Source organism: Coffea arabica, chromosome 9c (genome assembly GCF_036785885.1).
Source record: "Coffea arabica cultivar ET-39 chromosome 9c, Coffea Arabica ET-39 HiFi, whole genome shotgun sequence".
Classification (NCBI taxonomy): domain Eukaryota; kingdom Viridiplantae; phylum Streptophyta; class Magnoliopsida; order Gentianales; family Rubiaceae; genus Coffea; species Coffea arabica.
This window is the reverse complement of record NC_092326.1, coordinates 40,515,257-40,530,325: the sequence shown is the minus strand read 5'-3', so window position 1 is coordinate 40,530,325 and position 15,069 is coordinate 40,515,257. Positions and strand designations below refer to the sequence as shown.

General features: G+C 35.7%; 3 protein-coding genes across 5 annotated transcripts; all 3 read left to right on the top strand.

Annotated features, from left to right (window-relative positions):
* The first annotated feature begins 3,446 nt into the window (after positions 1-3,446).
* Positions 3,447-4,754, top strand: LOC113710675 (protein CANDIDATE G-PROTEIN COUPLED RECEPTOR 7-like). The gene has a single exon (XM_027233799.2). The coding sequence runs from the start codon at positions 3,447-3,449 to the stop codon at positions 4,752-4,754; it is 1,308 nt and encodes a 435-aa protein (XP_027089600.2).
* Positions 4,755-5,719: 965 nt separating this feature from the next.
* Positions 5,720-9,763, top strand: LOC140014279 (uncharacterized). Of its 3 annotated transcripts, none has more exons than XM_072064824.1 (8): positions 5,720-5,983; positions 6,460-6,537; positions 6,722-6,789; positions 6,883-7,023; positions 7,756-7,797; positions 8,740-8,870; positions 9,100-9,201; positions 9,336-9,763. In XM_072064824.1, exons 2-8 carry the CDS (start codon positions 6,461-6,463, stop codon positions 9,462-9,464), a joined length of 690 nt encoding a protein of 229 aa, XP_071920925.1. In that variant the 5' UTR covers positions 5,720-5,983; position 6,460; the 3' UTR covers positions 9,465-9,763. The 3 variants fall into 3 exon arrangements, with proteins under 3 accessions (XP_071920925.1, XP_071920927.1, XP_071920926.1); XM_072064825.1 differs by having other exon boundaries at positions 5,736-5,936; XM_072064826.1 differs by lacking the exon at positions 9,100-9,201 and having other exon boundaries at positions 9,336-9,646.
* A 494-nt stretch (positions 9,764-10,257) lies between these two features.
* Positions 10,258-14,199, top strand: LOC113709255 (uncharacterized). The gene is made up of 2 exons (XM_027231977.2): positions 10,258-10,754; positions 13,350-14,199. The coding sequence occupies exons 1-2, from the start codon at positions 10,347-10,349 to the stop codon at positions 13,872-13,874; spliced, it is 933 nt and encodes a 310-aa protein (XP_027087778.2). The 5' UTR covers positions 10,258-10,346; the 3' UTR covers positions 13,875-14,199.
* The last annotated feature ends 870 nt before the right edge of the window (positions 14,200-15,069 follow it).

Genomic DNA, 15,069 nt, shown 5'->3' with positions numbered 1-15,069 from the left:
GATAGGAAAGAAGGAGACAGAAAATTAGATATTGTAAAGAAAATAATAAAGAAAAATCTAACATTATTGTATTAATTTAAAGTTGTTGGGATTATAATTGAAATCTGATGGTAAACAGTAAAGTAAAATAATTTTAAAATAATAAAAATATTTAATTCTTTCTTATTTGTATTTTTTAAAAAAAGAATTGAGCTATCTCTCTCTTTCTACCTCTATCTTCCTCTCTCCCTCCGCCTCCCAATCTTTCTATTTGTTTTAATATTAATAAAATTGACAAGAAAAAAGACATTAATACTTTGACTTTTTTTTCTTGATACTAAAGATGAAAGAGCCACTTTAAATTTTTTATTGTTTTTATTATACAAAGAGGAGGGTATTTTTTTTAAAGTTTTTTTTAACTTGCTAAGTTGGTTTAGTGGTGGGATAAATTACCTAAAAAATAACTCTAGGGGGTAAATTGATAATAAAATTATAGTTTATGGGGATAAAGTGATAATAACTTTTAGGGCTAAACTTGTCTTTTTATTTTAATTAACAAACTCCGTTAAGTTTGACCGTTAGTTTTGGGAGTAAAGTGACTAAAAAATAATGTTAAGAAGGAAATTGATAGTGACACCAAACGTTAAGGGGGTAAAATGATAATAACCTCTAAAATTAATTTCAAACCTTATCTGATTTTTATTTCAAATAATGGAGATACAATATCAAACCAGCATGAAAGTAATGATTGTCACATGCTATAAAGGAAGAAAAGATGAAGAATATTACGAGATTTGTTATACAAATACATATAAAAAAATTAAAATGAAAAAACATGACAAACAAATTTAGCCACATAATATTAGCAAGAAAAGAAAACCCATGAAATCAAGATGAAGAGAGAAAGAATTGTCACTTGAACCAGCAGAGTACAATCAATCATAAGTTTCGACAAAAGAAAGGGATAATTTCATAAACCTCCCCTGAGGTTTTATGAAATATCACCTAGCTCCCTTGAGATTTTTAAAATCTCACTTAGCACCCCTTGAATTGACATTTTGGTAACATTGGACGCCCTTCTAACCAAAAGTAATATTGAAAATTCATGTTTGAGGAGACAGATTATTTTAGTGCCTTTAATACACTTAGGCTATAAAAAATGAACATTTTACAAACCAAGGAAAAAAAGTACTAAATTGGAACCATCTTAAAAGCGAGGATATAAAAATTGGTAAGATTTTATGTTACACCTAATAGTCATGTCTACAATAGGAAGAGATAGTAAAAGTAAATACTATTTTTTAAACCATTTCTACAAATAGATAGCATGTAAAATCATATATTTGAGCAAAAAAACTTAGTAATAGATGAAATTTAACTTCAATATCATACAAAAAATTTACTCAAAATAGACAGACTTTTTTATGGGTGTGAAATATGAAAATTTTATTATAGAAAAAGTTAGAATTTGAAAAATTATTTGGAGTTTCAATTACTTTATTTCTCTTGCGCTCTACATGAATAGGAATAAATAAATAAATAAATAAAGTTGTGAAACACCAAAAAAGGGAAAAAATAAAAAGAACCTGCAGCTATTCTTCTCCAAATGCATTGAATATTTCATTGATTAAATCCTATATTTCATTGACATTTGCAATTCAATTATGCATACATATATATGTATGTACGTATGTTTGTATAGACATTGTTAAAGAAAAGTAGAAAATTTAGAGAAAAAAAAACAAGTTCAGAAAATTTAAATATAAGGGTATTATTGACAATTCATCACCTTTGTTATTAGTATATGACCCTACTATCACTTCAAGGGTGCTAAGTGAGATTTTGAAAAGTTTAGGGAGCTAGGTGATATTTCTTAAACCCTCAAGAGAGGTTTCTGAAATTATCCCTAAAAGAAAACCCACTTAATATTATCAAGAAAAAAAAACCCACCAAATCAAGATGAATATAGAAAGAAATATTACTTGAACCTGAGTACAATCAATCAGAAGTTTTGATCAATTTTTTTCCATTCTCCTGGATTGCTTTCAGGGCCTGCTGTAGACCTATGAAAGAGAAGGAAGAAGTAAAGGGCTGCAAGAAGAGAGACCCCTGGATTGGGTTCGATGAAAACCCATCAATTTTGTTTGAATGATATTTAAAATATTCTATTTGCCATACCATAGACTTTTTTTTTTCTATCAAGAAGTCAAGAACACACGTACACAGTTAGAGTAACACTCGGGGAGTCACCAAAGAACGATCTAAAAGACAATTTAAGGGGGACTCATAAAGCAATCCGATTCAGCCAATTGCATCTATAAACCTTAAAATCAGAATAACTACCCTACGATCTTTGGATGTGAGACGAAACCCACATCATAGTTCTCATAGACTTGCCATACCATAGACTTGCTCTCATAGTTCTCAACCAAGCATGATGAATGGAATTGACCCTTTTAATAACTCGTAGTAGACCCCTAATACCGTCAACCAAACGTGCCTAGCAGTACCATGTTGGGTATAGTGGGCTACAAGAATATATTTTCTGTTCGTTTCCCTTGGGGTATAGCATTAGGACTACTGGTTGGAAAAGTGATGTTCAGATCCCTTTTTTTGGGTGATTTCAATTCAGTCATTGTCACGAGTCAGGACATCTTTTGAAATTATAAGAATTTTAGGGAGGTAATTATATATTAGTCACTAATACAATTCTCGATTATAATAAAATTTAGATACATAATGTTTTATAAAGAAATAATCCGTCGTTACCAACAAAGCCATGCATTAGATGTTCAAACTTTAGTGGATTGAATGTGAAAGTATGTTTAGGGTGGCTATTTAGACAATGAGGGATTGGAACCTATTTTTATGTATTTTTGGTAGATATCATATAACAAGTTAGTAACTTCTAGCAAATGGAGTACCGAGCTAGGCGTTTGCTTATGAGAGGAAGATCCAATTTTATCATGGAAATATTTTTCATTCCTTATTGGATGATACATTACACGGCGAAGTTGATTCAATAGTAGTGCCTCATGGAACTTAATCTCTGAAACTTACAATGCTACATCTACAACATATGCTAGATCAAAGTCTATCTAAATTTATACCCAAAGTGAGCTTTCATTATTCGTATAAAAATTTTTTGGATCTTTCCATGAAAACTTTTTATGAAACGGTACATATATATTCCTTGTGTCCAAGCTAGAAAACAGAAGGTCTTGGTTGGTGGAGATGAGTACAAGAGGATTTGTACGACAATACAGACGTGTGGTTAATTTTGCCTCAAGAAACCAAATTTTTAGCATAGAAATTGCTGTAAATAGAACAAGATTAACTTAAAAGCACTTGAGCCAGTACAACACGATCTTCTTTAATTTCCTAACCGATTTGCCATGCTAATCAAATCAAATTTCAGATAGACATCATGATATGCAGCCTCTTTTCGAGATCTCAGTTCCTACAAGATGATCCAACAACTTTTATTACTAACAGTAGCCGTAATTTCAAGCATCAGATTTGGTTCTTGTGAGATCAAGGATGTGCACATTGTTGAAGACTCGAGGCCTATAATCTTGTTCGAGAAATTTGGATTTGCTCCAGATGGGCACGTTGGCATTTCCATAAAACGTGTTTCTTGGAAATCAAAACATCAAAATGCGAAACTTGATCTTTCTTCCATGGGATTCTTTCTTGTTAGAGATGTATCCTACCCCCAAATCCTGAACGAGTCTTCTTACACAGATGGCTTCTGTGTCCTGTCAAGCATGTATGTGCAGAATCTGTTCGGGTTTGACAAGCTTGCCCCTGATTCGACATTTAATACCTCTGCAGTAATTGACCAACCTGATGAATATAATCTAGTTTTTGGGAATTGTCAGACAGAATTTCATGTGAGTATGAATGTTCACACCGAAATGTATAATATCCATGACGGGGAGAAGGATTTCCTCCCAGCAGGTCAAACTTCATTGCCAAAATTGTATTTCTTCTTCTTTCTGGTCTACGTTGCAATTTTGGCTGCATGGGGTTTTATTTGCATTAAACAAAGGCTTACCGTCCACAAGATCCATCTGATCATGGCTGCATTACTTCTTTTCAAGGCACTCAAGATGATTTGTGCCTCTGAGGACAAAATGTACATAAGAAAGACCGGTACTCCTCATGGATGGGATGTGGCTTTCTACATTTTCGGGTTCTTGAAAGGTGTCACTCTTTTCACCGTTATCGTTCTCGTAGGAACAGGTTGGTCTTTCTTGAAGCCATACTTGCAAGAACGCGAGAAGATTATCTTGATGTTTGTAATCCCATTACAGGTTTTAGAGAACATAGCTTCAGTGGTCATCAGTGAAACAGGTCCCGTGAAAAAGGACTGGTTTGCATGGACTGAAATGTTCTTGTTGATAGATGTCGTGTGTTGCTGCACCATTTTGTTCCCCATCTTCTGGTCTATCAGAAGCCTAAAAGAGGCCTCGAAGACTGATGGAAAGGCAGCTAAGAACCTTGAAAAGTTAACACTTTTCAAGCAATTCTACACTGTTGTCATTGCTTATCTGTACTTCACAAGAGTTGTGGTTTCAGCAATTGGGGCTAATATCAATTACAGGTACGACTGGGTGCCGGTGGCTGCAGCTGAAGGAGCAAGCTTGGTGTTCTATTTGTTTATCTTCTATCATTTTCAACCAGTAGAAAGAAATCCATACTTGGTCATCGAGGATGTTGAGGATACCACAAGAAATCAAACATTAGAAATAGAGGATCCCATGGAATCCTAAGTAGTAGAACAGGAAGGATCATGCTGCATTTTGCAAGTTTGTTGCTATTCAATGACTTGCTGCATTGATAGTGTTTCTATTAAGATACTCTCCATACGTTTTGCTACCTCTCGTCTTGTCCGGTAACCCTTTGTGATGATTGGCCTCCCTTTTTACCTGACTCTTGGACATTTTAGTGGTATGCTGGAGCAGGAAAATGGATTCAGTGAGCTTGATCGAGTTGATAAATATTGCAAGACTTGTGTGCTAATCCCTGTGATCTTTTGGCATCAAAATAAAGACATGAAAATTATAAGGTTTAAAATCTCTCTTGGACAAAAAAGAAGAAGAAGAAGAAGACGTAATAGTTGTGTACTATTTCGGAGAGCTTTTGCTTCAATTAGTATGTCAAATTAAACATACATGCTTCAAATTAAATTATGGCCCGTTTGACGAGTGAGTTTTTTGGGTGTTTGTCTTTACTGTAATCTCAAAAAACTTTTTAAAGTTTTTAAACTATACATTGCAAAATATTAAAAAAAAAACACACTTTAAAAATTTTTTAAAAAATTTCTACAATAAGTTACAGTAAAGTTTTAAACAAATATCTAAAAAATCCACATTTCAAACGGAATGTAAAGTTTTCAAAATACTTGTAGCAGATAAACTTGACAAAAAAATTGTCTTCCAAACAAGGAGAAATAAGGAATACTTCGTGAAGTGTATATTCCCATAAAACGTTTTTGATAGCTGTAAAGAGAAATTAGAGAAGTGGAAACCCCCCAAAGGTTATTTATTTGTTTATTTTGGCATTAGATTTTTTTCTTCCCCTTTTTTTTTTGCCTAAATTTTTTTTTCAAACTTTTTGGGTTATTTGTTGACTCTTGTCTTCCATTTGACCGACTAAATAAGCAAAAAAGAGCCCAAAAAAATCTGAAAAAATAGGAAACAAAATCAAAGCCTCTCCATTTTTGTTAGGCTTCTTCGCCTCTTCGGCTCTTCCTCTTGCTGCCGCAACTCTAGCTCCTCCACAAGTCCACCACCATCGCTAGCAACAGGCTTGTGCACCACCACCGGACTTCACCACCATAGCTTCCCCTGCTCCTCTGGTTTATTTTCGAACACCGATTTTTTTTCCACTGCTTTCTACCGTAGCTCCTCCACCACCACTGCTCCTCAGAGATTGCAGCAGCCGCTCCTATGGTAATTTTTGGAATTCAAGCTTAAGACTCAACCAAATTATCCAATCGGTAATTTTCCCCATTTTTTAATATATCATATCCTGTCATTCCTGTGGTTGGAGCCTAAAGTATGATGAAAGAAACATCTGATGGTTATAACCTTTTATATCATATCTTGGGGCTATTTCAATAAATTCATGCTTGGCTTTTTCTTTTGTTTAGCAAGAATTTAGCACCTGGGAGCGGCTGAAATTTTTAACCCAAAAAAAATAAATAAATAAAATAAAAAATATATATATTTATATCAAAGAAAAGAGAAATCAAATTGGTGCTGACTTCCCAAAAATCCCCCAATCCCTAATTCACAGCTCAGCCGCCAGAAGTGGTGTTCGACAGCAATTGTCGATTTTTGTTTTTGATTTTTTTATTGGAGAGTAGAATATATATCCTTTCATTTCTGTAGTAAAGTTGGAATTTTTGGCTCTTTGTTGTTCTTCCATTTTGGGGTTGTGGAGTCACAAAATTGACCTTCAATCCTTTTGCAGAATGGAAAGCGAACAAGTTACAGAGACATCTCCTTCTTATGAGAAGATGTACCAGATTTTCTCAGATTTCATGGCAAGGTTAATTATTCTTGACTAGCTTGGTTGAAAATGAAATTGAGCTTAAAAAAAAAGACAATTATGTTTAAATGTGAATCCTTCTACACCTTTATGACTAGCTTTATGCTTATGATTGCATTAAAATTCTGCTATTAATAGGACACAACTCATAACTAGCATTACTTAATTTTACGTTTTTACATAGGATCACTAGATTTGAGGAGCTAGTGGACGTGGGAAACAGATTTCTTGTGGGCTTTCAACAAGGACTTGGTAATTTTTAATGGAGTATGATTACACATTGCTAAGAATCAAGATGAATTCTTTTTTTCATTTGATAATTTTGATTCACTTCTGCCTACACAGACTTTCTTCGGCGACCACCAATTGACACGACTTCAGAATTGGTTGCGAACATTATAAAAGCTAATGAAACTAGAAGGCTTTCATCTTATATTGAAGCAGGATGTGTAAACATGCATGATAGAAAACAATGTTTGGGCAAGTGTAAGTGTGTTTTTTATGCTTGCTTTTCAGTTGGTAGACACTATTAGAGGTGAAAAGATAATATCCATGTCTCTAAATGAGCTTTAGGATATTTGGATACAAGCATGGAGATTTCTTGTGTGGAGGTCCCTGCATTATCTTTTCTACTCATTTGGCTTTGCCTTGTTATTCTATTAATTGTTTCTTTGTGGCACCTGATATATTAGATGGTCAGAGAATTTTAAGAGTTTCAAGAAAAAATTTAGGAAACAGATAGTTGAAACTAGATGTAGCATTCTTTGGATTCCCTTTTATAAAGTGCTTACATAAACTCCTTTTATCAAATTTCATTCACTTAATCTCTTGCTTCAGTTCCAATATTAAGCCGATATTTACTGTAACCTTATGATAGGGACTAAAAAAAATAGTGTCATGTAATTTACTTGATGGAGCGAACATGCAGATGTTTCAAACTGTATTGTTTGTTACTGTGTCAGGATTAAACTATCTGGTGGGTGCTTGATAATTTGAAAAAAAAAGGGGGAAAATGGTAATATTTGTATCTTGTTGAAAGCTTGTTTATGCTTTCTCAGTTTTGAAGTGTCAGTCAACATCTCACCTCGGTGTCAAAGTTATCTGTGCTCTATTCTTTACTGGAAAGCTTCTATTCAATGGTTCTTATGATGTTTGGGACTTTGTCATCTTATTGTAACTCTTTTCCTTTTCTTGGTGTTATTGTTCTGCATAGAGAAGTGAGTACCTGCCATCATGGACTCTTGGACCATTTAATTGGAGGTACAAGCCATTCACGACATTATTTTTTTATTCTTGAGTTGTTGATTGATGGTGCTACATTGTCCTTTAAGAACAGTCTAGTCTGCTATCTTTTTATGTGAAAATTTTTATTTGTCTTTAGCAGAATGTAGGACGCAGTTTACAAAATAGAAGGTGTTTCTTTGTCCTGGACATTGCATTCCTAAAAGTTGGGTTTTACCCCTCAGCTTTTGGTATTTTACCAATAAAAATGAACCCTTATTGGTGAACGCTAGATAAACAAACTTCATGTGCTGTTTGAATTTTTTCAAAAGTACCTATGTAAATTTAAATATGATCTTATTTGAAATTTTATTATCACTCCATTCTTTCTGTAATACCTTCTTGTCCTCATGCAGCTTACTGTCTCTGATTGGTAGAATAGTAGCAAAGCATTTTCATTTTGTTTATCTATTGTTTGATCATTGTTGTTATATTGATGGGGAATGAACACAGACAAATGATTATTCCCAAGGCAGAAAATATTATCCAAAGTGAAATGTTGTTGCAATTCAGTTAAGACGTTGGGTAGTTCTGGTCAACAGAAATAGGATTTAAGACTATGCTCCTGGCTGTTGTCATATGTTGCTTTTAGTGAGCGAATGCATCCTGGAAGCTATAAGTTTGGCTGTCTAACTGGAGTAGGTCACCTACCAGTCGTTTAGGAAAATTGTCTTGGTGATTAGAGGACAGGGTTCATGTGATCCATGTGTAATCTAAGCCAATTTAGACTTTAGAGGCTATGGAGGTTGCTTATCTTATAAATTCTTATGTTGTAAAAATGTCTGTTTTTACTTCTGAGCTATTAGAACAAAGGTTCTCTTCTTGCACTTCTTAAATTTCAACATAATTGATCCTATAAAAGAATTTTTTTCACGCTTTTGATGCTTACTTTTGAAACTGTCCCTGTATCAATAATTACAGCTAAGAGTGCAGTGAACGAACTCCAGTGCCTTCTGGATGATGCAGCAACAGCTATCCAGAATTCCAATGAGAATTTGCAGGATAAAGACTTTCATGGTGACTTGGATTCAAATACAGATATAATTACCAAAGTATGATGTCCCTTCCCTTGAATAGAACCACAATTTGTTTGAGAAAATCAAATCTGGTTTTGTAGCAAATTACCAAACTAAAGAATACTGAAATTTTATTCAAATTTGAAGCGTCAAAGTAATTTCTTTTTGCTGGTCAATTATGAAAATTCACTCAGTTATTACTAATAAAAACTTGTAACCTTTCTTGGATATTATTTTGTCGTTCGTGTTGGTTATGTTTGTCTAGGAGGATTTCTTACCCGCCCATGCTCAGAAACCTGAAATTACTGATTATGCTGCCTTAATGGCTGTTATATATGGTATGGTCAAACAAGACTACGAGATGCAGGTTAGCCACCTCCCTTAGTGGTGATGATTGTATTCCAGATATATATTCTTATGTTCTCCTTTATTATGGATGAAGTTTCCAAACATTCACCTGTCCCTTTGATTACTCTCTAATCAGATCACTGACTGTTGCAGGAAAGGATTGTTTCCTCTCTTAGTTTGAAGTCATCATCGGGTGAAATGGAGAGTTATTGCCTCATGTGGTCTCTCCGGCCCTTCATAGATGATGAAATCATACATAAAGCCTGGAGATTGATTCGATGACTGCTTCTCTGTTCTTTACCAGCTCATTAAGGAGAGCTGATCTTTTACACCACAGAATCGGTTCTGCAGTTCTACCAGGATAACATGCATGCACGTGTGTAAAATGCATAGCAACATTTTAGTGACAGAATGTCAAAATAATTGCTTCCAGAGATCGAGTGAGTAAAGTTGTTGTGAGGAAAGAGGTGTATTGTAAACAGTAGTATTACCAGCAGTGATCTTTGATCTTCGAATGTATATTTGAGTTTGACATATCAAACTTGGATGCTGTGGAGTAATGAATTCTGTTCCGTTCCCTATTTTTATTTTCTTTTTCCTTCGACCTTCTTATTTCATTCTTCTGGATATAATCAAGCATCTGGGAGTTCTAAATTGTATTTAGTTACTTCAATATGGAACCGGTATGCACTTGACTTTGTAGTTAATAATTGATATCAGAGAGAACAATTCGCAAGGAAAAATCATTGCTCTCCACCTTGTTTTCAAATACAAGTGGAGATGTTGAATCGATCATATTTTCTCATCTCGTATTATTCAATTCATCCTTTTCCTGAAAACATCATTGCTCAAGAAGAAGCTCGCATGCTCTCGTCGACCCTTTTTCTAAATTTTACTATTTTCATTTCCATGAGATGAAGAGTGTGTTTCTATTTTTGGTTTTACACCCAAAGCTGGAATAGAAAATAAAGGATTTTACTGAGCCAAAGAGAAGTTTCTGAGTAGTTTTGTTAGCTTAGTTTCTTACTATTAGTAGTTTTGTTAGCTTAGTAAAAATTCAATAATTAATCCAATGGAAAGCCCCAGAAATAAAATCCGCCCCAGAAATAAAATCCGTATGGCAAGGAAACAAAAAATTTGCAACTTCAGTTCCTTTCCCTCTGAATGGGGACTGGAGCACTGCAGTTGCTCAGCCTATTAAGCTCGTCTCCTCCTCCTCCTCGTCATAATCTCTGTTCCCAAAATTTCTGGAAAAAGAGCCAAAATCCAAGTAGCCAAAACAACCATACTGGGTTCTCTTTCTCCCCAAAAGCCGGCGGAAGAGTTGGTGGGTCCGAGTGGGAGAGGAGCAAGACCAGTACCAGCACCCACGAGCCACACCGGCGGTCTAGACCCAGTTACGAGTTTGATTTTTACGAGGACGAGTTTGGGCTCGGAAACGCCAGGAAGCAGAGGAGGAAGTGGTGGTCTGAGGACTCATCACCGTGGGACACTGACATTGATGATGATGATGAACTTCTTGATGGGCTAGGGATTTTAGAAGGCTCCATTGGTTTCTCTTCCATTTTCAAGGTGACTAATCAATATCCCAATATTTCAATTATTTTGTTTTTTCTTTTGTTTCAAACAATCATACTTGAATTGATGAACTTTTGTCGAGCTTCCTATTTTTTTTTAAGTTTGTACTGATTATAATTTACTTTTTGTTTGGGAAAGACAATTGACTAGTAACCTGCCAAAGCAAATAATGGAAGAAAATTTTTAGGTAGCCAAATGTTTTAGGATCTCCAACTAATGAATTGGTTGCCCTGTATAGCTTAGCTTCACTTATTACCGGTGTTCTCTTCTCAATATTATTGTATCTTGAAGTCCTCCTAAGTACGTATAGTAATCAGATTTGAGGCATTTCATTAGGTATATGAAGAGTATTTACTAATCGTGAACATTGACTGCAATGAACTTGTTATTTGTGGCTATCCTGTTTAGTCTTTTATGTAAGAGTGCACCTGTGAGATTTCCTATGTCTGAATTGTGAGATTGTGATTTGAAACTTTGGCTGGGTATTGTAGTTTTTAGAAGATGTTTTCCTTTGGTTGTGGTTACGTGCTAGTATGTCTACAATTTTTTCCTTTGTAATTCTGATCATGTAACTTTTGCTAGTGGCCATTATATAAGAAGAATTTTTGGCAGACATTGAGAAAATTCTAGATTTGAAATGTCGGTTTCCATTTTTGAATAAAAGACAGAGCAAAGGGAATTCATAACCTGGGTTGTTTAGAATGGCGTTAGTTGCTATAGCTTTACATCTAAGAAATTTATCGGAAGACCAATCACAATTACAGTATAGCACAACATTTGGGTCTAATGCTGGGCAACTATGCTACTGTATGACATGGATGCCCAATCATAAATTAAAGTAGTTGCCTGTTGGTTATTCTTTTAATGTGGTTCCCATAACGTGGTGAGGTCTTCGGTACCCTGATAGAGTGGGGTGAGAATACCATAATGTGGTCCAATTGGCTTGGTCTCGGGTAGAGTGTGTTTCTCGTAGCTGTGGCGCATCTGGTCAAAGCTCTCTGTGCTTCTTTGAGAGGTCTCTGTGTGTTTCTCACGCCTTCTTCCCAACTGCAATGGTTCTCAGCCCCTCAGAAACCTTAGTGAGATTACTGTTGGTATTTCCTAGCTCATGTGTTAATTTGGACCAAAGCCTATCATTCACCAGAAGCCCTAAAGGGAAGCTTATTATTCAATAGCAAATAGATCTGATTCTCCACCACTTCTGCTTTGGTTTCTATGTGATATAAGCAAAAAGGTCTTACCTGATTTCTGCCAACTTACAGCCAAAAACCCTCCCAAAAATCCTTGTACTTCCACCACTGCCAGTCCTCCTTGTAAAAGCTGAACAGCCTACCATTTCTTGGTATCAAGTTCCTAATTTGATTGGAGATTCCCTCTCTTCTCTAGCCAAAATGTTGCGAGTGCCCTCTTCCTTGCTCAAAACTAATCTATTGTGACACACGTTCTCTGTTCTTCCTGCCAGCAAGCTGTCGGAAGGTCACTAATTTGCCCCTTCCCTCTATGATCAAGATTTCTTTTTTCGCTGCAGACAAAAAAGACTGATCTCTCTCCTTGCAGGCTTTGCCAATTTTTCATTGATTTGTTGACAAAAGGCATTTAAGAGCACATAAATAACCTTCTCTTGTATTATGGAATTCTGCTAGTTTATTGGTCAAACACTCAAATTCATATTGTTTTTGTGACAACTGTTGCTAGTGTAGGTATTGTGCTTAATGTGGTTGTGCAGAGAATATTAGAGGAAAAACGAAGAATGATTTTGTAAGCATTGTTGTCAGATATTCTCAAAGTCGTTTAGATGATCAAGTGGTGCTTAAAGGAGCAGTTGTCTCTTTACAATGACTATTTGGAAAAGTTTAAGGGGGTGAAGTGATACAATTGAAAGTCATTGCATTACCATGCAGTCTATGTGATAGAATTTATCCGACTTCAACACCTGGTTGTACTCAGATTTTTTTTGTCAAATTTGGTATGACTTGTCTTTCATTTTGCATTTAATCTATCTTCTAATTTTTTTTGTGGATATTTAAGTTCGCTTGCATGTCAGCAGGGATATTATAAGCTTCCTATTGGTAAATAATATGAAGCTCCATTTAATTCATTAAGTGACTTTGCTGAGCATGATTGCTTCTTGTCAATATATTGTAACTACCTTTGCTTTCATCTCAACGCAATGTTCCTTTTTCTGCTTCTGTAAATTAATTTGCCATGCAACCTGAATCTAACATCACTGTATGTTTCTGGGGTCTAAGGAGAACATGGACATTCCTAGAGTCAATATGGTTAGAGTAGTGAAGATATGAGCAGGGATACCTATCAAGGCTGAAGCAGAGAACAATTGCAGAGATTGAAAGATAACCTGTACTTATGGGGGAAGTTAGAAAATTGCGTTTTGTTCTTATTTATTTTCCCCTATCAAGACAATTGTGATTGAAAGCTGTAGAACTTTCAACTTTGAGGTCTAGTCTCTTGCACTAATTTATAAGTTAGTAACCATCAGTCGCACCTTTTATGTTGAAGCATCTTCATTTAAGTACAAGTTGCATTATCTTAAGTTTTTCATGATTGAACGAAGTTCCATTATGAATGCAGGTACTTGGATCATTTGGTTGGATGATTCCTCCCATCATTTTATCAATGCTGCTAGGGACTGGAACAGATACCTTTTTCATGGCATTAGTTCTCCCCCTAGCTCAGTCTGCTCTTTCCTTATTATTTGATTCTGTATGGGGAAGGCCCACTAACAGACATAGAACAACATCAAAGTCCCAGAAAAGGAAGAGGACCTCTGCTGGAGCTACAAGTAGTAGTAGAATGAAAGAGGAGAAACAACGAAGGAGCCAGAACGGCAAGAGGGCTGGCGATTACTGGTCTTGGGGCTCAAATAACATTTCTGCTGAGAAAGGGGAGGAAAGGGCTCAGAACTTTGGCGGATGGGATGAGCTTGATAGAGCAGAGAGAATGCAAGAAGAGACTAACACTGCAAGAGCAAATCAAACAAGACGGGATACAGAAGGTAAACTCAGTCGAAGAGCAAGAAACAGGCATACACCACTTCTGGTGAGGTTGCTCATTGCCTTCTTCCCATTTTTGGGATTTTGGAGCAAATTATTGTAAGTATGTGGTGTCCTCTTCAGTGACGTTAGGTATCCACTCCTGGGTGATCAGTATTAATTGGTTCGTTGAATTTGTTTTGGACCATATGTTAGTTTCTCCATTCAAAAATCTCAAGGAGAGCAGACGCATGTATATCACCTGTATTTGTTTTCATACGAGGTAAGCGTTTAGTTAGGAAATTGAAGCTTGTTGAGTTCTGTGGTCTTCTAGTTTGGAATGACTGATTGGCAGCAGTCTCTGTCCTTGTAAATGTGTGTACCTGGAAAACGATTTGAATTCTGCACATAGATCGAAGTAGAAATGAATGGCTGCTGGGATTTGGACACTTCCTGTACATACATTTAGTTCAAAATTTTGCATAGATGTCTAGAAACAGATCAATTTTCCCTTATACGTGAGTTTGACAAATGATATCCATGAATTATTGCGTACAGAATCCAAAGTATTGACAGTTTCTACATCAAGGAATTGAGGAGCAAGCAGCCTATGACCTTTGTCCAACAATTTGGGCAGGACGAGACAAAAGACAAAAATTGTGGCTCCTTTTTGTTTTGATAACAAGTGGATGGTCATGAATTTCCAAGCGTTTTGCATTATCAGTAACAGAGCATTTGTACAATATGCATGTCATGGAATTTCCCGAATTATAATGGCCAGTTTGTCTGACTGCAGATTAAGAGGCCAGCACTGGCTGGCAACAATTTTGTTTGATAATTTGCACCTCATCATGGAAAGCCTTATGAGCAATGGATAATTGCAAAACATGCTAAAATAGATTTCTTTGTGTCAAGCTCACATACTATTTGCAGCAAGCCTGTTTTCAAGTTTTAAGCCCCAAAAAAAAAGGTTAAAGGAGCTAGAGAATGAAAGACTTCCTATTGCAGCTCTTTTTTTTCAGTTAAATTCTTCTCTGGTGAGGCACAATGCAATTTTCTCATAAAACTGCCGATTGATCCTTTTGACCAATTCATTGGATCAGTCCATCAGAGCTGTGTGGCAATCAAATTTATCCAAATGGCAGGGCATCAATGGTTCCAGTTTTAACTTCACAAGTAAGTGTTATCCAGCCACTTGAATCATATCAACACAAATTTAGCTGGCCTGTAGTGTGATCAAACGATTGAAAGCTGTAAATTTTGGGGGTTAAGGATCTCGTTCGAAAGTGACGGAAAGGCTGCAATTATTTCAAAAAGGT